The sequence below is a fragment of the Dendropsophus ebraccatus genome, chromosome 1 (assembly GCF_027789765.1).
Source record: "Dendropsophus ebraccatus isolate aDenEbr1 chromosome 1, aDenEbr1.pat, whole genome shotgun sequence".
Classification (NCBI taxonomy): Eukaryota; Metazoa; Chordata; class Amphibia; order Anura; family Hylidae; genus Dendropsophus; species Dendropsophus ebraccatus.
This window is the reverse complement of record NC_091454.1, coordinates 223274108-223293113: the sequence shown is the minus strand read 5'-3', so window position 1 is coordinate 223293113 and position 19006 is coordinate 223274108. Positions and strand designations below refer to the sequence as shown.

General features: G+C 48.2%; 2 protein-coding genes across 10 annotated transcripts; both read right to left on the bottom strand.

Annotated features, from left to right (window-relative positions):
- Positions 1–879: 879 nt before the first annotated feature.
- On the bottom strand, positions 880–4000 carry LOC138785163 (zona pellucida sperm-binding protein 3-like). The gene is made up of 7 exons (XM_069960771.1): positions 3966–4000; positions 3306–3409; positions 3053–3230; positions 2862–2982; positions 1529–1617; positions 1310–1443; positions 880–1121 (listed from the first exon to the last, which is right to left on the bottom strand). Exons 1-7 carry the CDS (start codon positions 3998–4000, stop codon positions 880–882), a joined length of 903 nt encoding a protein of 300 aa, XP_069816872.1.
- A 352-nt stretch (positions 4001–4352) lies between these two features.
- Positions 4353–17427, bottom strand: LOC138766282 (zona pellucida sperm-binding protein 3-like). Of its 9 annotated transcripts, none has more exons than XM_069943806.1 (9): positions 17196–17427; positions 11627–11745; positions 10050–10153; positions 9795–9972; positions 9603–9723; positions 8533–8624; positions 8311–8444; positions 7999–8131; positions 4353–4414 (listed from the first exon to the last, which is right to left on the bottom strand). In XM_069943806.1, exons 1-9 carry the CDS (start codon positions 17229–17231, stop codon positions 4411–4413), a joined length of 921 nt encoding a protein of 306 aa, XP_069799907.1. In that variant the 5' UTR covers positions 17232–17427; the 3' UTR covers positions 4353–4410. The 9 variants fall into 9 exon arrangements, with proteins under 9 accessions (XP_069799907.1, XP_069800237.1, XP_069800310.1 ...); XM_069944136.1 differs by having other exon boundaries at positions 17298–17427; XM_069944209.1 differs by lacking the exon at positions 17196–17427 and adding an exon at positions 17094–17185.
- Positions 17428–19006: the final 1579 nt, after the last annotated feature.

Sequence of the window (19006 nt, the reverse complement as noted above, 5' to 3'; positions counted from 1 at the left end):
GTAGCGTTGGACCTACAAGAAAACAGTCCCTTGAGGTTAGTCTTATTAGGTGTCTGTAGAAAACAGATGGCAAGACCTACTACACCATGTAGCACCCCTATTGTTATTCAGGTTGGTCTCAAATCTCCAGTGACAGAACACATCCATAAGGCTACATAGTGATTGGAGTTGTGTGGTTACCACCACGCGAGTCGAACAACTCCTATGCACCTTGCTGATCAGTCGCAGAACCAGGCACATCTGTTAGCTTACGGGCTCCATTGTACACACACACACACACACCTTTGATGACCATGTTAGTCTTCCATAAGAGTCCATAGTGGCAACTGGTTCCTAAGCCACCTCCTTCATTGGTGCCCATTGTAACAGAGCCCTAAAGTCACTTTATGCACAGTCATTCCCCTACAGCCCACTTCCCCCCAGTAGGTATTAAGTAGGAAAGTCTAAATTTCTTAGTTGCAGAGTCGTGTGGCCATATTGTGTACACTTTCTATAGACATGCAGCAGTGGTAACAGAATCTGATGATTGTCATAGGCTTTAAGTCCAAGTATGTGGACTACAACCCTTTGAGTGACAAGACCCCACAGAGCTATCTGTATGGTGTTCAGATCCCGACTCATCCACAACTGCGGAAGTCTAATAGAGTTGTACCCCACACACACACTGTAATGACTGTACGTAGCCCCACCCCACCCCCCCCCTAGCCTACGTAGCTAGCCGGTCACAGCAGACCAGACATGCGGAAAATTGTGCTTATGTACAGTAAGAGCTTTGACACAGTCATCCCTATCAAGGACACTTTCTATTCCCCAAACCCATCCAAGTAAACGTTACTTCAAGAGCCATTAACACGAGGATATATCAAAATGTGTTTATTTCTACACAGATTCTTTAGCAGTAATCCTTCTCAGAAGACATTTTACCACCACAGTAAGAGCAACAGCGACAACCACTGTAGAGACAGAGCCGATGGCCACCAGCACCCACAGCTGGAGAGGTTCCTGGCCTGCACCCATCCTGGAAGCTTGGGCGGTTCCTGCTCTGGACCCCTGGTTAGGCTTAGCTCCAGTCACTAGAAGAGGACCCAGTGTGGCCAGGCCGTGTTCCTCCACCTGAGAACCTGTCAGAAGAAACAGATGTCAGATTAAAACTCAAATTTGTTACAAAACCAAGACTCACCATGACCTCCCATTTCAGATACTTTATAGGTATTGAACACCATGTAAAAGTTAACCTTAAAGAACCCTCTATCCATGCATTGGGCAATTGGGGGGGGGGGGGGGGGGGGGGGACAACTGCATTACTCACCAACATCTCTCTTCCCAAGTCCTCTCGGCCTCCCAAGGTACGAGCCCCATGCCGATCTGGGGCCTGTAGGAACAGCACAGTTCCCAGTGGCACAGCACTGGCAGATCCCACTAGGGCCTTCTACAGGTGACCAGCTAGAAGAGATTCAGACAATTCTTAAGTCACCACCATTATGTAGTTTCTCATTCTGGATATTCAGCCAGTCATACAGGTTCCTACCTGCTGGAGGCCTTGTAGGAGCAGGCCTTGTTCAATGGGTCAGGGGTCTGGTCAATGGCAGCAGCTCTCAGAGAACAGGTGATATAGATCTAGAAAACAGTCACATCTTTAGAACCTGCAGCCACTTACAGGCATTTCATGGTCCGTACTGAACGTGAGAATGCCTGTATTAGACTTCTCCCCCTGCCCGGGCAGCATCTGTGGCAAGTCGCTGGGAGTGGGGGAACTGTACAGATATGCCCCATGCTGTAGTGTATCAGCCATGCGGCTCTGTCATTACACTGCGGTGCATATCTGTATAGTTCCCCCCCCCCCCCCCAGCAACTTCACAGATGCTGCCCGGGCAGGGGGAGAAGTCTGTTACAGGCATTCCACGTCCGTGTTCTATGAGGAACATGGAATGTGTGAATGCAGCCTTAGTAAATAAAGCTTTAGCAAATTAAAGTGTTTTTGTTAAAGGGAAACTCCAGCCAAAACATATTTAGTATGTTATTACACAAGTTAGACAAAACTCCATATACACAAGTTATGGGGAAACGCAGACAGTGCCATTTCCCTAATTTAGTAGATCAGGCAGGCTTCAAAGTCTCTAAAAAAACCTGATGTCACATATCAGGTGTAATTCACACGAAGTGCCCAGCAGGGGGCGCAGTATATGTAAGAGTCTATGTAGTGAGATGTTTTTACAGTACAATATTGTTTATGGAATGTGGGGAGCACGGACACTTGCAGCTCCCTCTCTCCCTGTGCTGCCCGTTGGGGAGTAGTTCAGTGTATTAGGCAGCATGGGGAGATGTTAGAGGCTTGGGCACCTCTCCCTCCCTGCTCCGTCAACCCCCCTCCCGGTGTGAGCGCTTCTCATTGGCAGTACAGGGAGGGAGGGGGAGATGCACATGTCCTTGCTTCCCAAATTTCATAAGAGTCAATAAAAGGAGATTGCTCAAAAAAAAAAAAAAAAAACCATCTCACTAACACTAAATAGACTACACCCCCTGCTGGTCACTTCATGAGAATTACATCTGATTCGTGACACCACTTTTTTTTTTAGAGAATCTGAAGCCTGCCTATCTGCTAAATTAAGGGAAATAGGATTATACGAGTTTCCCATAATTAATGTACATTAGGAATTTGTCTAACTTTGCTTATGTAATAACCGTCAAAACATATCTTTTTAAGGAGTTCTCTTTTAAGCATTTCCAATACATGTAACCAAGTACAGGCTCTTGGCTGCCTTTTTTTGAAGGATTGAAGGCCAATATGATGACGGTAGGTTTCCTCACTAAGTAACACACCAATATTAGGACAAGTTCGGATCACAAGCAAGATTTCTTACCAGGGAGACGGCACTGTCTGTGAACCTGAAGGCATCCACTATGAAGCGAAGAGTGTCTGCTTGAGATCTTGGAGAAACAAAGACTGAAGAGGAATCTTCTTGCATCCCGTCCATCAAGCACCTGTAGGAGAGAGGAGCTGTAGACAATAGGTTCCATAAAGACTTGGACAGTATTGATGGGAGTAACTCACCCATTGTTAGAGATGATCTCATAGCGAGGAGTGGAGGTCACATCTGGGGTAATGGTGGCCACACAACTGTCCACAAACAGGATCATCGGGGCATGGTTCTGAGTGTCCAGAGAGGCTTCTATGTAGAACATGTCACCAAGCTGGAAGACCAGTGATTGACTGGGAGCACTCCAGTCCGCTGGAGAGAAGATACTGGAGGATTAGTATAGGCCAGGAGACAAAACCACCAGCCTAGTACTAGAAAGCTTCTTACCAGTCATGAGACGCAAGGAGAAGGCCAGCCGCTCTTCTGAGGTCACGGTGCTGCTGAATGGGATCCATGTTGGCTTGATGGCCTTACTGCTCACATTACCATGTCTAGGAAAGAAAGAAATTGTACTAGGAGAGTGGGAACAAATCCTAGGACCCATATCAGTACATGGCCAAGTAATAGATACTTGCGCAAGTAAAAGGTACAGAGAAAAAAAAAAAAAAAAAAAAAAAAGAACTCAAGTCATAGCAAAATGAGTAGGGCTTAAACCGAGGTGGTTGAACCCAGGTAGGTAGCTAAGGAGTTTTGCAATAGATTGCTCTTTAAGGCAGGTATTGTAAGACTTAAATTCCCATCGTACTTGAACAAAGCTTTGTTTAGGTTGTCCAAACAATAGTTTTGCAACAGTTGGAGGGCCACAGGCACCCTATTCCTGCCTATGGGGTAACCAGTAGAGAAGTACAGTATTAGAATCTCCTTTGAGGCCCTTTTATTATTATTACTGTAGTTAAGAGAACGTGGGCCCAAAGGAAAACCCCTAACAGTGTCCAGTTTCTGGCCCAACAAGACATGCATACCGAAGGGGTGGGTTATCAATAGATGGCAGTCAGACGACCATTTGGCCCATGCAAAGATCCATAGAAAACAGTTACAGGGATTTACATGGAATAGCCACTTAGAGGGATCCCATGGACCATTTTCTTTATAGACCACCAAACACTAGTACAAGGTTTCTTAAAGTGACTACCACCAGGCCTAGGAAAAAGCACTAGAGGCGGGCCAACCCACCCTTAGTGGGAAGAAACCCCAGCCCCTCCAAGACATGACTCCATTAGAATCAATGGAACCCTATGATAGAGGGGCTAGGGTTTCCTCCCACTAAGGGTGGGTCGGCCCACCTCCTGTGCTTCTGCCTGGGCCTGGTGGTACAGTCACTTTAAAGGCTCCGTCAATTCCCTACAAGCCCCCCTCCCGCATACTATATAGACTCACCTTGGATAGAAGCACTTGATGGGAACCACAGCAGGGTTAAACCTGGTGATTGGCACATTGCTGGGAGAAGTGGGGGTGTAACGTAGGATGGAGTTGTAGATCAGCCAGTCTGGAGTCATCTGGAAGACATTAGTTACCTGGTTAATACTTTGGAAACAAGGGGGCAATATTAGCAGGCACTTCAGGTTTCTCTAAAGAGTTTTACGTAGATGAACTATCATTCTCTCTATAATATCTGACATTACAGATAAGGGGGACTTATTACATATAAGACAGATCACTGATTAACGTTACCAGGAAGGCCTAATGGAGCCATAAGACCTTGCACAATTCACCTGCTAGTGGTGTATCCATTCATCATATACTAGAAGCTATAGACACATCAACATTTGAGTGTAAACCTATTGAGAAGACATCTTCCCATGTCCTTCAGCCATCACTCACCTCTAAGCTGTTTCCGCAGTCCTGAAGACTGTTCTCAAAGACCACAACAGCATCTGTAGTTTCAGTTCCTGGGGTACAGGAACCCAGGGACAGGTCTGAGGGCCTCACCAGCTTACCATTACCATAGAAGTCTCTCTTCACCATCACCACCATCTTGTCCTCACCACACTGCACACTGATAGGGGAGGATGAGGGTTGTAGTGCAAGCTGTCGGGACTGATACTCGGCTCCATGACTCCTGGAGCCCCATCCGTATACAGGCTGAAGACTTCTCGGAGACCCAACACCAGAGACTGAGTGAGACTGAGACCAAGGGTTTGCTCTAGGAGAGCCCAGTCTAGAGGAAGATTGTCCAAGTCCTCTAGAAGATCCCCATCCAGCCTGGTTACTCCTCCACCAAGTGTCATACTGGCGCCGGGGTCTAACCGAGGAGCTGCTAAAGCCTGGTCCATAGAGCAGAACCACTAAGAGCCAACTCCACCTGCTCCACAGCTCCATCCTGACTGCAGGACAAGTCATACAAGGAGAGGGTGGAGGAGGCTGAGCTTTATACCCATCACACGGCCATCCTCCACCTGATGCCTTATTACACTCAGCTGGGCCTCCCCACCACCACCACCACATCTGATGAGGAGACAGCAATGAGGAGGAGTCATACTAGGAGCTGCTTCCATGCCTTTGAGTCTATTCACATCAGATATTTTAGTTGAGGTTCACATTACATTATTGGGGGTATCATCTTCATGCCATTCCCCATGTGGTAAAACTGACATGTTAATTATGTTCGTTGACTCTATAGTCACTGTCTTCATACATAGCTACTATCAGCCAACCACAGTGCAGTTTGTATTGTTCCAAAGATGACCAAACGAGGGTTCAGACATCTGCAAAATTGGGATATTGGGTTGATTAAAATTGCTTTTTGAAAAGTTGCCATAGAGTCTCAGCCTGAGATGAAAGCAGAACATGCTGGTTGCTGGTGGGGGGCTTGTTGGGTAACAATATGGCAGCCTACCTATAGTGAACCGACCGTACATTACCATATGGGGGCCCCATAGCAAAAAGACTGTACAGCCCCTCCCCCACACAGTGTTACATCATTCTCCCAGGCCAGTTGAGTATGCCGGTCCTGAGGGAGTACCATGGAGGAAGACCATGTTTCGCTGGGCCCCCTGCTGCACAGGCCCCATGATAATTGTGTGGTCTGCCTCCATGGTAGCTACACCAGTTATATAACAAACGGCACCAATGATAATTTTATAAATATGACACACAGATAAACTATTGGGGATGGCAGCTAGCAGGAGGGCTTCTGGTGTTCACTGGGTCACAGTGGCCAGAAGTGGTGATACCCTCCCCAAGACACAACGGCACGGAGTTTTGTGAATGGTAAGTGTGGGTGCACCAGACTTAAAAAAAATAATAGCACACAGAGTCCAGCACTCAAAGAAACAACTTAAGAACTTTAGTGCAATACAGGTGAATATCTTTACTTGGTAAAGGTGCTAATAGTGCTTGATGTAGTAGCTGACAGTAAGTAGAAGTGTTGCTTGACTGGATAGGTTCAAGAACTGTCTTAGGGACCCTGCCGAATTAGTGCAATACTCTGCAGTGATGGTGTGTAGGATAACCTCATACTCACGTTTGAATGAGACCGCCCTTTACCAAACAAGTCCAACAAGTGTCAGGTTTGGTATTACGAGTCCTAGCCGTGAATTACTGGGTGAAGCTAACACCTCAAGGTTCCCAGAGAAAGCCAAGCAAGTATCAGCGGAACACGTCAGCATGGGCTCTTTGTTCCACTGCGGATCAGTCACTGTAGATTGTCCTGATATTTTATTAGGGTCCCAGGTATAGGCAGGGCTGAACCCAGGTGCCAGTTCCCTTATCACCGCATAATGATTTTTCTAGTCTCATGAACAACTAAGGCCGTAAGCGCTCTTTTGTCCTCATTCCTTGTGGCTGCAGCGAGTGGGCGAGTCTGCCCGGGTGATCGCTAGATCGTCCATGCAACCCATAGGATATAGGGGCAGTCTGCTGCCGCTGCTACTATTCCACGGAGCGATGACAGATCGCTGCTATACAAGTTGCTTGTCTTTCAACATGTTGAAAGACAAATTACTTCAACGATCAACATGAACGATGTCAGCTGATCATTTCCTCCTATTCCACGGGACGAGGATTGTTCCATGGAATAGGGCCTTTAGAGCTCTGGTTCCCACCAAGGGCTCCGGCCATCTCCACCATCCCCCCCCCCACCAGAAACTTATATAGGAGTGACTGGATGTATTCTCCTAGTACTAGGGAACATACTAACAAGATGGAGTGTAATCGGTTGCGAGTATGTGTGGTACCTGTACCTGTAATGGTGCGTTTACACAGGCAGATTTATCTGACAGATTTTGAAAGCCAAAGCCAGGAATGATTTGAAAGAAGGACTCAGTCTTTCTTTATGACCTATTGTGTTTATGGTTATTCCTGGCTTTGGCTTCAAAAATCTGTCAGATAAATCTTCCTGTGTAAACACACCCTAAGACACCAAGTGAAGATAGTGTGGAAAAGCACCCATCATCCCCGAGTGTGGCACCTGACTGTTACTTCTGGACAGGTGACAAAACTTAGTGAAACATTCATACTGGAAGACTGCACCCATTACCAAGCCTTGTCTCCAATACTGAACCAATCTGATGGGAATTTCTTACTGAAAATAGTTTGGAACACATTTTCATAATATTTGTCACAAGCTTAGCCATGTCCAGTTCCCAGAGGCTACATGACACCTAGGGAAGCCCACCACCTACTACAGAGTGGTATATTCCTGTAACATGAAAATAGAATTCCCCCTGACCTGAGTAGGTGTCCTCTGCCCTAAATTACTTTATGGTACAGGAGCAAGGCCAAGTATTGTAATACACCACATCCAGAGTGGGGAGTATGTATAGAACACTATGTAAACCTCAGCCTAGTGTGAAAGAACTTGATCACTCATACTGTACAACTACATTAGACCCATAGGTGATACAGTCATCCAAGACCTATACAGGGACCAGGTCTTCAGCCAACATCGATGAAGACAACTTTTTTGGATCTCAATATCAGCCAAACTTTGCCCATATTGAAGTGGACGACATGAGTTTACAAAAATGTGTTTATTTCTACAGATTCTGGAGTAGATCGCTTCAGAAGACATTTTCTAACCACAGCAAGAACAATGACAACAACTACTGTAGTGACAGATCCAATGGCCGCCATCACCCACAGCTGGAGAGGTTCCTGGCCTGCACCCATCCTGGAAGCTTGGGCGGTTCCTGCTCTGGACCCCTGGTCAGGCTTCGCTGCAGTCACTAGAAGAGGACCCAGTGTGGCCAGGCTGTGCTCCTCCACCTGAGAACCTGTCAGAAGAAGCAAAAGAAGCAAAGTCAGATTGTAGATCAAAATTGACAGCAACTCTTTTAGCACAATCATGCTCACAATGCTTATACCCGTCAAGACCTGATAAGGTCAAGTCCAACACTTGAAAACCTTTATAATACCCAGCCTCTCCATGATAATGCATCAAATATTAACTCACCAACATCTCTCTTCCCAAGTCCTCTCGGCCTCCCAAGGTACGAGCCCCATGCTGATCTGGGGCCTGTAGGAGCAGCACAGTTCCCGGTGGCACAGCACTGGCAGATCCCACTAGGGCCTTCTACAGGTGACCAGCTAGAAGAGATTCAGACAATTCTTGAGTGACCACCACCATTATGTAGTTGTATATTCTGAATATTCAGCCAGTCATACAGGTTCCTACCTGCTGGATGCCTTGTTGTAGGAGCAGGCCTTGTTCACTGGATCAGGGGTCTGGTCAATGGCAGCAGCTCTCAGGGAACAGGTGATATAGATCTGGAACATTTAGCAGACATTGTCACCCTCTAGACCCCCCACTTACTTACTTTTAGTGATCAGGCTGTGTAATATGGCCCTTAACCTATAGTAATTTAATCTGCTAGACTGGCGCTTTCTTACAGAGCCCATTACACGGCTCTATCATGTAGCAAGGGCTGCACAGACATAGTAAGCAATGTCTGTGCAGCCCTATTGTAAAATATATACCTTAGAGGTGGTGTCCTTCAGCCGCTGGCACTTCTGAGTTGGTCTCCGGCTGAGAGGCCTGTCACTTCAATCACTGCCCAAGATTGCTCAGCCAATAACTGGCAGATTGTCACTTCAGGGACCAGCTCAGAAGTTCTCGTGGTGGCTGCAGGCAGAGGGTAGACGCAAGGAGGACACCAAGGAGCATGGAGAGGCATGTACATGTAGCGATGTGTGCCTGGTGGATGATCATTTTAGGCTGGAACAGTCAGCCAATGATTGTGTCATCAGTTGATAGTTCTTTATTATGGTCCATTTACAGGGAGCGATTATCGCTCATATTTTAACGACAACATTTGAGCGATAATCTGTGTAAACACAGCGATCAATCAAGCGACAAGTCGTTGATTGTGGTCTTTCAACGTGTTCAATTGCTTCATCTAAAAAGTCTCAGATTGATCCTATGTGGGAGATGGTCTTAAGCGATCTTAAATGATGTCTTCAAACTATTACCCTTTATCTAAATACTGTTATAAAAATCAAATCATTGCTGGAAAAAAAAAAAAAAAAATAAAAGTTGATAAGGCAAATTATCGCTCAGTGTAAATGGACCATTACACCAAACAATCTGCCAAGTCATCCTAGTTAGTGCTATTACACAGTGGTGATATGCCAAAGTATAGGCACTATTAAAAGCCTTGAGACAGGTTTTATGTTAGTCCCGATTTGTATATTGGATATTCCCACTATAGTGAACACTAAAGTCACTACAAGATCACTAGTCCTTACCAGAGAGACGGCACTGTCTGTGAACCTAAAGGCATCCACTATGAAGCGTAGAGTGTCTGCTTGAGGTCTTGGAGAAACAAATACTGAAGATGAATCTTCTTGCATCCCATCCATCAAGCACCTGTAGGAGAGAGGAGCTGTAAACAATGGGTTCCATGAAGACTTGGGACAGTATTGATGGGAGTAACTCACCCATTGTTAGAGATGATCTCATAGCGAGGAGTGGAGGTGACATCTGGGGTAATGGTGGCCACACAACTGTCCACAAACAGGATCATCGGGGCATGGTTCTGAGTGTCCAGAGAGGCTTCTATGTAGAACATGTCACCAAGCTGGAAGACCAGCGATGGACTGGGAGCGCTCCAATCCGCTGGAGAGAAGATACTGAAGGATTAGTATAGGCCAAGAGACTCCAAACCATCACCGTAATACTAGAAAGCTTCTTACCAGTCATGAGACGCAAGGAGAAGGCCAGCCGCTCTTCTGAGGTCACGGTAGAGCTGAATGGCATCCATGTTGGCTTGATGGCCTTACTGCTCACATTACCATGTCTATTAAAAGAAGAAGAAAAAAATATGTATGTAACAAATTTCCACTGCATGACCATGAACTGCAAAGGGTTATGGACTAGAGATGAGCGACTCTACATTACAGAAGTGCTTTGTTTGCTCAGCGGCCTGCCTATGATCTGTGACCCAGGCACCTGAGGTGGAGTAAGGGGCCTATTCAGCGGAGCGATAAATCTGCCGATTATCGCTCTGTGGAATAGAGAACGATCAGCTGATTGTGTCATCGGCTGATAGTTCAGCTGTATTCAAACCTAAAATCAGTCGCCACCCGGACATCACTACGTGGAATAGCGGGAACCCGACGATTTCATGATCATACATTACCTGTCCAGGCTGCAGGTCTTCTCCCAGTCCCGCGCTGCAGCATCAGCTTCGGAGCGGCCCGTCTGAGCTGAGAGAGCGCTCAGCCAATCACTGGCCAGGACTGCCGCGGCCAGTGATTGGCTGAGCGCTCTGTCAGGCCGCTCCGAAGCTGATGCGCGGACCAGGAGAAGACCTGCGCCTGGACAGGTAATTATGGAACAAGGACTGCAAGGACATAGGTAACAATGTCCCTGCAGCCTCACTAACGATTGTCAGGCCGTGGAATAGGCCCAGTAATCGAGCGCCAATCTAGCAGATCGGCACTCGTTTATGTCATTGATCAGGCCCTGCTCGGCCCGTGGAATAGGACCCCAAGCTGTAGCCAGTCCTGGGAAACTTCTCCCAGGTACGAACCAGCTTTTCCAGGCACCTGCGGTGGAGCAGCACGGACTTCAAAAGCAACAGGCTGATAAGCAGATTGCAAAACAAAGCAAGTTCACTCATCTCTAGTCATTTTATAAGATACTACTAAAAAAAAAAAACAAAAAAAAAAACTTCACTATAGTAGTACTAACTTCTATAGGCTTTTTGGAAGACAGTTGAATGCAGCCAAGTGTCAAACTATCTAGTAAACATGTCACTAGTTTAAACTGAATGTACGACCAGGCCCAGGCTGAAGCACTGGAGGCGGCCGACCCACCCCTAGAGGGAGGAAACCCCAGCCCCTCTGATGTGACTCCATTAGAATCAATGGAACCCTATCATGGAGGGGCTGGGGTTTCCTCCCACTAAGGGTGGGTCAGCCACCTCCAGTCATTCAGCCTGGGCCTGGTGGTCAGGGGCGGATTAACGTTACCATAGGCCCCCACCCCACTATAACTATGGCAGCACTAGCCTGGGGTTCATAGTACAGGACAGATAATGTCATGATTTGTGCAAAATTGCCATAAAAAGAAACTGACTTTTTGCAAATCATGGCGGAAGTGTAGCCAGGAGACAGTATAAGTCTGTTTGGGTGGTCATGGGCCCCCCAGGAGCTCAGGGCCCCGGGCTGCCGCCCGAAACACCCCTATTATAATCCACTACTGCTACTACAGTCACTTTAGGCTCCTCAGAAACGCTCTACAGGCCATTCATACTGTACAAACTCACCTGGGGTAGAAGCACTGGATGGGAACCACAGCAGAGTTAGACCTGATGATGGGCACATTGCTGGGGACAGTGGGGGTGAAGTTTAGGATGGAGTCATAAACCAACCAGTCTGGAATCATCTGGAAGAGAACACAAGATTTACACATTAAATAACTTCTGCTGAATTCTGTATAAAGCTCCTACAAATGACCTTATACAAGGATGACGCATAGAGGATCGCATGGCTAAACCAATGAAGACTAGACACTGTCCGACAAGAAGCCTGCAGAACATAGACACATGGAAGTTACATCTGTAGAGCTATCGGCGTGACTAGTGTCATACCATATATACCATGCTAGAGAGCTACTGTATTACCAGAAGTGTTCTTATGTCCTCCAGCCATCACTCACCTCTATAGTGTTCCCGCAGTCATGAAGACCATTCTCAAAGACCACGACACTGTCTGTAGTCTGAGCTCCAGGGGGGCAGGAACCCAGGGACAGGTCTGAGGGCCTCACCAGCTTACCATTACCATAGAAGTCTCTCTTCACCATCACCACTATCATGTCCTCACCACACTGCACACTGATAGGGGAGGATGAGGGTTGTAGTGCAAGCTGTCGGGACTGATAGTCTGCTCCATGACTCCTGGAGCCCCATCCATATACAGGCTGAAGACTTCTCGGAGACCCAACACCAGAGACTGAGTGAGACGGAGACCAAGGGTTTGCTCTAGGAGAGCCCAGTCTAGAGGAAGATTGTCCAAGTCCTCTAGAAGATCCCCATCCAGCCTGGTTACTCCTCCACCAAGTGTCATACTGGCGCCGGAGTCTAATAGACGAGCTGCTAAAGCCTGGTCCATAAAGCAGAACCACTAAGAGCCAACTCCACCTGACCAACAGCTCCATCCTGACTGCAGGACAAGTCATACAAGGAGAAGGTGGAGGAGGCTGAGCTTTATACCCATCACACGGCCATCCTCCACCTGATGCCTTATTACACTCAGCTGGGCCTCCCCACCACCACCATCACATGTGATGAGGAGACAGCAATGAGGAGAAGTCATACTAGGAGCAGCCTCCATTTCTTTGGGTCTATTCACATGAGACCCTTTATCAGGGTCGTTTCTTGGGCCGGGCGACGGCACGGGGCGCCGAGAGTTAGGGGGCGCTGGTGGCTCACCCGGGACCTCACACAGCCTGGGTTGGATAGCGCACCACACGCCCCCACACCCAGACGGCACCCGGCCGCCCGGCATCTCGCCCCCCCGATCTGTCAGATGAGCGGCACGGGACGCTCAGTGAGCGACAATCCCGTCCGCAGCTGCCGCGACCGCACTCATGTGACTTGTCCCGGCCGTCCTTGCGCCTCACCTACTGCCTGCACTCCTCCAATCAGCGCAGAGCGGGAGCGTGGGGCCGCTGCGGCCGGCCGTGGTGCACGCAGCCAATCAACGTGTTCGCCACGGCCGGCCGCAGCGGCCCCACTCTCCCGCTCTGCGCTGATTGGAGGAGTGCGGGCAGTAGGTGAGGCGCAGGGACGGCCGGGGCAAGTCACATGAGCACAGTCGCGGCAGCTGCGGACGGGATCTGACAGACCGGGCCACTACTACTGCTGCAGCTGAGAGGTGAGAAGACAGCCATCTATGTAATATGAAGTGGGGTAGTGTGTATGTGTGAGGAGGAAGGGGGGGGGGTCAGGGGGATTGTGTGTGGAGAAGGGGGGTCAGGGGGGATAGTGTGTGGAGAAGGGGGGTCAGGGGGATAGTGTGTGGAGGAGGGGGGGTCAGGGGGATAGTGTGTGGAGGAGGAGGGGCGGGGTCAGGGGGATAGTGTGTGGAGGAGGGGGGGGTCAGGGGGATAGTGTGTGGAGGAGGGGGGGGGTCAGGGGGATAGTGTGTGGAGGAGGGGGGGGTCAGGGAAATAGTGTGTGGAGAAGGGGGGTCAGGGGGATAGTGTGTGGAGAAGGGGGGGTCAGGGGGATAGTGTGTGGAGAAGGGGGGTCAGGGGGATAGTGTGTGGAGAAGGAGGGGTCAGGGGGGGATGGTGTTTGGAGAAGGGGGGGTCAGGGGGGATGGTGTTTGGAGAAGGGGGGGTCAGGGGGGATAGTGTGTGGAGAAGGGGGTTAGGGGGATAGTGTGTGTGGAGGAGGGGGGGTCAGGGGGATAGTGTGTGGAGGAGGGGGGGTTAGGGGGGATAGTGTGTGGAGAAGGGGGTTAGGGGGGATAGTGTGTGGAGGAGGGGGGTCAGGGGGATAGTGTGTGGAGGAGGGGGGTCAGGGGGATAGTGTGTGGAGGAGGGGGGGTCAGGGGGGATAGTGTGTGGAGAAGGAGGGGTCAGGGGGGATAGAGTGTGGAGGAGGAGGGGTTAGGGGGGATAGTGTGTGGAGAAGGGGGGTCAGGGGGGATGGTGTTTGGAGGAGGGGGGGTCAGGGGGGATAGAGTGTGGAGAAGGGGGGTCAGGGGGATAGTGTGTGGAGGAGGAGGGGGGTTAGGGGGGATAGTGTGTGGAGGAGGGGGGGTTAGGGGGGATAGTGTGTGGAGGAGGGGGGGTTAGGGGGGATAGTGTGTGGAGAAGGGGGTTAGGGGGGATAGTGTGTGGAGGAGGGGGGGTTAGGGGGGATAGTGTGTGGAGAAGGGGGTTAGGGGGGATAGTGTGTGGAGAAGGGGGTTAGGGGGGATAGTGTGTGGAGGAGGGGGGGTTAGGGGGGATAGTGTGTGTGTGGGGGGGGTTAGGTGTGTGTTGATAGTGTGTGTGTGGGGGGGGGGGGCTTTTATCAAGATTCGCCCTGTAGTCAAAATTACCTAGAAACTGCCCTTCCCTTTATGCTGGAGCTACATTGGCACTTTGCTTGCACAACACATAGATTGTGTCACACTGTAAAGGCCCTATTCCACGGAACGATTATCGGCCGTATTCGGCCGATAATCATCCCTTGGTGTAGGAGGCAATGATCAGCCGACATCGTTCATGTTGGCTGATTGTTCACGTTGAAAGACAAACAACTTATGGTGCGTTTACACAGACAGATTTATCTGACAGATCTTTGAAGCCAAAGCCAGGAACTGACTATAAACAGGGATCAGGTTGATAAGGCCATAAAGGAAAGACTGGGATCTAACCTCTTTTCAAATCCATTCCTGGCTTTGGCTTCCAAAATCTGTCAGATAAATCTCTCTGTGTAAACGCACCCACAGATCTTTGAAGCCAAAGCCAGGACCAGACTATAAGCAGGGAACAGGTCATAAGGGAAAGACTGAGATTTCAAATCCATTTCTGGCTTTGGCTTTAAAAATCTGTCGCTCTCCACTCATAGTACTGAGGTGTCACGTTATCGTCACGTGACATCACGCTGTGTGGCCATAGCATTAGGCTACAAACATCAAGCCTTACCTAGTGTCGGATGTATTTCTAGGTACCCCACTGTCCTGTCGCAGCCCCATTGTGCCAGCATACTGCTCACACTAAGACTATATTTACTCATGGCAAGAAAGACTAAAGTTCCCGCCATGGCATAGTCTTCTGCTTTTTCATGTGGAGCCAGTTCTGCCGCCGGCAGTCGTTGTGCAAACACATTTATAATCACTGAATAGAAGAGAATATATAAAGCAGCATAAGAACATTAGGAGAGCTCTGTAAAAGCTGCATCAGATATTGTGTCCTGTTCACACCTGACACCACACTAACATGATCACAATTGTGATGCATCTTAGATATCATTGAGGCCTTGTACCTGTGGTTGCCTGGCTGCTGTGAGGCCTAGTGTGGTGTCCCACAGTTATTAAGGCAGCGGTCAGAAAGTTATTCCTTCAGTGGTCATGAAGGTGCATTCTCTAGTTTTACCACAAGGTACCATTGTTGTTTAAGCTTTATTATATGTTGCACAGCTGCAGTCACTATAGGGTTAATGTTTTTGCACCACATGGTCTGTGCCAGCCAATGAGAGATGCTCTTCTTTTTCTACCTATCCCTGCACTCTAGACATCCACAACACTGGACTGTTCCCCAAAGGGTTGTGAAGTCTAGCTGTGATAGTGGACAGAGACTTTGGAGACTTTCTTTTGTCAAGCTATACCCACAGACACTATGCAGTGTTAAGCTACTAAGGGAGAACAAGTCAGATATCACCCCAGCCCATGCCGAGAACCTCTCTTAAAGGTGCAGGGTGGTATCCTAAGGCAGAGGAACTGACCCGGATAGAGCAAAGCAACCGTAACCAAGGTCTACGTACTCTATCTTGGAGCCCAGGTGACACAGGATAACTTTGGACACTTAGCTACACTCAGGTAACTAAGACTGGGGCTTGTGTCACCCTCATAGGACGGGTAACTCGACACTGCAGGGCAGAAGGTGGTTTTCGCGACATTCAGGTCGACACACTGGCACAAGTATTCACGTCTCAAGTATTCTACAAGTATTTCATCTTAGAAGTTCCAGCAGATCACATTATTACACTGGGTTGGGGCTCTCCTGACAAACTCCTCTCCACTCTTCTACTCAATGCTCAACTGAACCAGTACTGCTATTCTACCTCAGCACTTCAGCATCTCTCAGCACAGATTCAGTGAACTCAAGTCTGTATCTCAGGAGTCACTTGTTACCCTACTATGCTGTATTGCAAGAGATTTTCAGTAAAGATCAGTTTATTTATTCTACTGGGACTCGGTGATCATTGCACCAGCACCTACACACAGGCTACACCATCCTTGGATCACTTTTCCCTTTCTGTGGGTGGCGGTACCGACAGTACAGGTGGGTCATCTCTCCACTCCAGGATACCACGATAAGAGCCCAAGGGACCCATCACAACCCGGCAGGTCATCGACCATTGGGGATCAGTATAATCAGCCACTGCACAAAGCAGACATACCATCACACCCGTCTGCTGGGTTCGCACTGGCGTCTCAACAGAACTATCACTGGCTGAGCTGTACTACACCACTGACCAACTACCATAGAAGTGGCGTCACAAGGAACAAACAGGTGACCGGTCAGACACCACATTAGTACCTGTGGTTGCCTGGATACTAGTGAGGCCTAGTACCTGTCGTTGCCTCAATAGCAATGAGGCTTAGTACCTGTCGTTGGCTGGATACCAATGAGGCCTAGTACCTGTGGTGACCTAGATACCAGTGACCCCTAGTACCTGTGTTTGTCTGGATGGCAGTGAGACCTAGTACCTGTGGTTGCCTGAATACCAGTGAGGCCTAGTACCTGTGGTTGCCTGGATACCAGTGAGTCCTTGTACATGTGGTTGTCTGGGTACCAGTGAGGACTAGTACTTGTGGTTGCCTGGATACCAGCAAGGCCTAATACCTGTGGTTGCCTGGTAACCAGTGTGGCCTAGTACCTGTGGTTGCCTGGATACCCGTGAGGCCTAGTACTTGTGGTTGCCTGGATACCAGTGTGGCCTAGTACCTGTGGTTGCCTGGATACCCGTGAGGCCTAGTACTTGTGGTTGCCTGGATACCAGTGTGGCCTAGTACCTGTGGTCGCCTGGATACCCGTGAGGCCTAGTACTTGTGGTTGCTTGAATTCCAGTGAGTCTGTGTACACTTGGTTGCCTGAATACAAGTGAGGCCTAGTACCTGTGGTTGCCTGAATACCAGTGAGTCCTTGTACATGTGGTTGTCTGGATACCAGCAAGGCCTAGTACCTGTGGTTGCCTGGATACTAGTGAGGCCTAGTACCTATGGTTGCCTGGATACCGGTGAGGCCTTGTACATGTGGTTGCTTGGATACCAGTAAGGCCTTGTACATGTGGTTGCCTGGATACCAGTAAGGCCTTGTACATGTGGTTGCCTGGATACCAATGAGTCCTTGTACCTGTGGTTGCCTGGATACCAATGAGTCCTTGTACCTGTGGTTGCCTGGATACTGGTGAAGCCTTGTACATGTGGTTGCCTGGATACTGGTGAGGCCTTGTACATGTGGTTGCCTGGATACCAGTGAGGCCTAGTACCTGTGGTTGCCTTGTTAAGGTTAAATTTATATGTTGACCTCTCTCTATGGAGAGAAGCCAAAAACCCAGGTAAAGGATGGTTTTTTAATTATATCTAGAGTTGGAATCCTGCAGTATTACCAGCTCGTTACTTATACGTCATGGACACAGATAAGACAATGTATCATGATTATAAGCCTGGAGAAAATGGCCCAAGTTTTATTATGGTCATCACATTTTATAGACAGATAAAATATAGGGTGGTAACAAATGCTAATAAGACATAGATGAGGCGGTGCTAGTGATTTAGATATTCAGTCATGCGCAATGGCATCTATATTAGTATTCATTATTATTATTCAAAAAGGTCAAAAAGGGTAGAACAATACATTCTGTGCAAAGATACTTTTTCATGAATGCAAGAGCACAATGTATTTGTTTTCCATAAATTGTTTATAGATAAGTGTCTCTGGGTCCTTGGGGATTGTGTCTACAAATGATAACTTTCCAGGAGTTGTTCTCAGTAACGTGCTTCCAGCATTCCTCTTCTTTAGGCCAGAACATCTCTCTGTCACCCTCTGATCACGCTCTCATCACGCTCTGATCATCTCCAGTCTCTTAAGAGGGCAATATATATAGGTGTAGTCATATAGGTACGGTGCAGGTAGGTAAAATCGTATCGCTGGCCTTATCATTCCCCCATTTGACATCCGTGGAGCATGGATATGGTTCATCACTGGTGGTTGGGTCGTAGCCGGAGGTTTTAAGGACTCTACCCTCAGTCGCAGGTTGATCAAGGGACCACAGGTGAAAACATCCTCCAAGTACTAGAACAGCATCCAACCTCCAGAAATGTCCAGGCGGCACAGATTCAAGAGAACCGATAAGAGAAAGAAAGCATAGTAACGTTAGTCTCTTATATGAGGGTGAAGCTTCTTCCTGTTTGTCGAAGTTTTATACGAGAGAAAATACACATGAACACTTTTACTGAAAAACAGATCAGTATTGTGCATAAGACCACTTGGAAGAGACCCTGAAGGACTCCCATTAGTTTAGGGGCATCACCATAGGATAGACAAAAATAGTACTATACGTTTTATTGAAAGTTATAGATGGCGGAACAAACTTACAGCAGATGTGGTAGTAAGATCTGCAATAACCGAAAGAAAATACTAAACAATGGGTGAGTCTGTACAGTATACATCAATATACAGCTTAGTTACAACAAGACAAATAAAAGCTTATTATCAATACTCAAACAATCATATATATATGACAAATACCTCTCCGGATTTTATCAAAATAACCAAACCTTATTGTCTCATCACTCCTGTCCCTAAGATTTGTCCCTAATCTTGACTACAGATGTAGCCCCCTTCTCTAGGTCCCTTTACCGTAGGACTGCTTTAAAGGTAAGACAATCCTCCGTCCCGAACCTAACCTAGTCTCCTGTCACTC